This window comes from Quercus lobata, chromosome 10 (genome assembly GCF_001633185.2).
Source record: "Quercus lobata isolate SW786 chromosome 10, ValleyOak3.0 Primary Assembly, whole genome shotgun sequence".
Lineage (NCBI taxonomy): Eukaryota > Viridiplantae > Streptophyta > Magnoliopsida > Fagales > Fagaceae > Quercus > Quercus lobata.
The window spans coordinates 15,041,446-15,045,303 of NC_044913.1; the positions used below are offsets into that span (position 1 = coordinate 15,041,446).

General features: G+C 37.0%; 1 protein-coding gene across 1 annotated transcript; it reads right to left on the bottom strand.

Moving 5' to 3' along the window:
• Positions 1–1,567: 1,567 nt before the first annotated feature.
• Positions 1,568–2,887, bottom strand: LOC115965746 (protein NRT1/ PTR FAMILY 2.11-like). Its single transcript, XM_031085040.1, has 2 exons — positions 2,825–2,887; positions 1,568–2,506 (listed from the first exon to the last, which is right to left on the bottom strand). The coding sequence occupies exon 2, from the start codon at positions 2,419–2,421 to the stop codon at positions 1,789–1,791; it is 633 nt and encodes a 210-aa protein (XP_030940900.1). The 5' UTR covers positions 2,422–2,506; positions 2,825–2,887; the 3' UTR covers positions 1,568–1,788.
• Between the last annotated feature and the right edge of the window lie 971 nt (positions 2,888–3,858).

Here is a 3,858-nt window from a genome sequence, read left to right on the forward strand (position 1 = left end):
TTGGAACTTGGGAGGGGGATGGAGAAAGTTTTAAAAACTTGGGTCTAATTGGGAAGGAGACATGGGCAAGTCACAGGTGAGGAGGTCGGGGTCCAATTTTATGGTTGGGGCCCAGGTCTTCAAAAGTAAGTTTGTGTCTCACATTTTGCCTATTAAAAATCTTGTTTTAAAATTTTTTAGAGGGCCCCACCACCCCCCCACCCCTCCCTACTATCTACTTAGTTCTGCCCCTGGCTGCGAGATACTTTCTCCATATAAGTCCTAGACATAAATTAGCAACAAACCAGAATGAAACTCAGAAAGGAATACATTGTGAACTGTCATTAATTTTGACAACAAACACAGAATTCTGAATTAATATGATGGAAAGTTGAAGTCTTCTTTTCGGTGCAAATGGGAGGAAATTGGTGAAGAATGAGTATCCACCTCTTTTTGAATCATGCATTATTGCAACGCCGACAGGCTACAACAGATTGCTGTCAACTTTCCTTTTCTATGCCCTATTTCATAAAGATATATTTCTCCTATAAAGTGAAAATCCTTGTACTATCATGAGTGTTCTATTTTATGTTCTACCAATTACAACTTAACACATGACTGGTCGTAATTAATGGAGTATAAAATAGAACTCTAAGAGTGTACGTTTTTAGACCCCTTAAAACAAGTTGTTTAACATAATATTAAGCCAAGTTGATTAACAAGTTCATTAATAAGATCTAGGTTAAACACGTTCAAATTATATCATGTGAATAATGCGGAAAAAAAAAAGAACATAACGATATGATAACTCAGGAAAATCAAACCTGCAAAAAATCTAGGGAGGATTTAACCAAACAATCCTCAAGGTAAAATAGATCTACTATGAAAGAATTGAAGTTTTACAATAGCGACTTAAACCACTAACATCTTATTGCTACCTCGAGTAGAAAACTTATTACCACGACCACGTGACAACTCCGAATCCACGAATTACTTCTTTCCTTGATCCACAGCAACCACAAGTACTTCCACTTGTGTTTTCTTTAAGCTCTTGAAACATCAACTGAAGAGATCACCAAACTCTTGACATTAATCTTAATCTTGATAACCCTAAGTATGTATGAAGGTAAACACCTCTAGATTTCACAAGAGATTTATACACACAGCATATCAACAACCTCTAAAATGTGGCTAGGGTGTTTTTTTTTTTTTTTTAAAAATTTTTTAAATTTTTTTTTATACTTGTAGCAATACATAAAACCTTACACGTCATATGAGCTCGGGCTGTATTGGAAATTCTGCAGAAAAAACAATCTGCACGAGTTTCGATCGATCGAGTCTAATTTTTGATTGATCAAGCCTTACAGAAATTGAATAGTAATTTTCTGCAATTACTCGATTTCAACTTTACACATAAACACATTTTAAGCAGCCTAAATCTAGACTCTAAGTTTTGATTATGGTTTGCCAACATTACACATTGAAGTTCTAATACATTTAGATCCTAAAGTCTTAGAACCTAATAGAGAGCACAATTTATTTTTTTATTCTAGGTGTTTAACTTTCCTTCTTCTCCTTCCATTTTTTGGGGGGACTATTCTTTATTCCCTCATATTTAACGATTCAAACAAGAGGTTTTTCTTTTTCGGACTGCATTTTTCCCATGCCAACTTCATGAACACTGGTGTCGCTTCCTTTGTACTTGTACCACTTTGCACATATTATAAAGTAACCCAAATTTACGACCTCTATTGCAGCAATCAAGTAATAGAAGTAATCCAATCTCCCCTTGTTAAGATCTTCAGGCAGCTATTGCCCAGTTGCAGCTCCAGAAGTAGTCCTGTGAATCACTGACACCAAGAAACTACTAAAGTAACTGGACAAAGCAAAACCAACAAATAAGAAAGACCCGCCAATGCTTCTCATGTTTTCTGGGAATTGCTTGTAGTAGAATTCAACTTCACCAACGAGAGTAAATGCTTCAGAAAGTCCTACTAGTGATAGCTGTGGTATCAACCACATGCCAGAAAGGGAAGAGATTGCACCTCTTCTTGGGTCTATACCCACAGGTTTAGTTATAGCCAAAGTTCTTCTCCTTTCTTCAACAAGTGCTGACACAAGCATGGTGATAATAGCAAGAACCATGCCAACACCCATCTTTTGCAGGACTGTGATGCCACCTTCTTTGCCTGTGAACCTTCTTAGTGTTGGGACTATGATACGGTCATAAACAGGTATCCAGATAGTGAGGGCAAGCATGGTAAAGATAATGTAGGAGGCAGCAGGGATTGTGAAATTGGTATTGCCAAGGCGTCTATCAAATTGGAGGGCTTGGAATATTACGTATGTTTTTTGTTGGACTATGACAGCATAGTATATACTGGCTGCAACCCCTATGGGAATCACTCTCATCAAGCATTTTACTTGTTCCACTTGCTGCATACTGCAGAGTCTCCATGGATTGGCTGCTGATCCGTCAGATTTTACTTGGTCATCGGGGGTTATGATTGCAGCTTTGTCTAGAAACCTGAGAAAATCATTGCTTTGGTTAGTTAATGCATATCTCGTGGGCTATGTCAACTAAATAAAAAAGAGTTCCTGATTGGACTTTGTTGTGTGTGTCCTAATCTATGAAGCACGAGAGCGTTTCGGGACTTGGGTGCGGGTGCGGGACTTAACAATTTTTGAAAAAGTAGGGTGCGGGTGCGGGGGGACTCGGTGATTAAAAAATTATTAAAAATATTTATATTTATATTTTTGCTATTAAAATATTCTTAAAAAACACATTACTATGCCTTGATTCACAAAACAAAGAAAGAAGAAGCCAAGAAATACATAACTATACCTTTGAGGTGGGAATTTCGGCTGTTCTAGCTAGATTCAAGGCCGATTTTTGCCTGTTTTGATTGCCGGCCGATACGACCTGAAATGGTTGATACGTCCTGATTTGGCATGAATTGAGCTGAGTTGACGTGAATTCGAGAAAAAAAAAAAAAAAAAAAAAAAAAAAAAAAAAAAAAAAAAAAAAAAAAAAAAAAAAAAAAAAAAAAAAAAAAACCTAAGATGCAGCACCGACGCGCGGGCAACAGCGTCGGACGCCGCGTCCCGCATCGGGCCGCGTCGAACTCGGATGCGGCACCCTCCCAGCCGCGTACGTGCTTTCTAGGTCCTAATCCTAAACGTAGAATAGTCTTAATCAACACAAAACACCAGTACCACACGTCTCTCTCTCGCTTTCCTATTTGAAATACTCTCTTTCATTTTTTTCATTTTTTTTGGTTTTCTTATAAAGTAATCAAAATTTAAAATGGAATAAAGAAATTAGCATCTGCACTTGATAGAATATGATTTTTGTTACACGTGTGATAGATAATCAATTTTTAAGGTACGACACTCATAAAAAATGGCAAGAGGCATTGAGTTTTATAGAATAAAATTTTTGAAACGTACTTTTTAAAAAGATACCAATCTATACTTGCCCGTATACTTAATGTATTATACACATACCGTATATTACTCTCTCTCTCTCTCTCTCTCTCTCTCTCTCTCTCTATATATATATATATATTGTGGTCCCCAAACCTATGAGAGCTGGTGTCCTAGGTAAAGGATTTGGGTCCCCAATTTATTTGTTAGTGGTTTCTAACAATCCTATGGGTATGGCTCCAAACACCAACTAGATAGTCCAATTTGTATCTTTTCTGTGAACTTTTGGACCTACACGCCTCACCCTCTAGTAGTTCTTCTTCTTCATTCTTTACTCACACCCCCTTTCTCTGTTTCCACTCTTTTCCTAATTTTATTTTTCAGTTATTCTAGTTTTTTTTTTCAACCAACACCCCCCCCCCCCTTTTTTTTTTTTTGAAGAGAAAATGAATA

What these genes read in the sequence shown, in the direction of transcription:
- LOC115965746 (XM_031085040.1), bottom strand. Translation starts at nt 2,421, where the DNA reads ATGCAGCAAGTGGAACAAGTAAAATGCTTGATGAGAGTGATTCCCATA.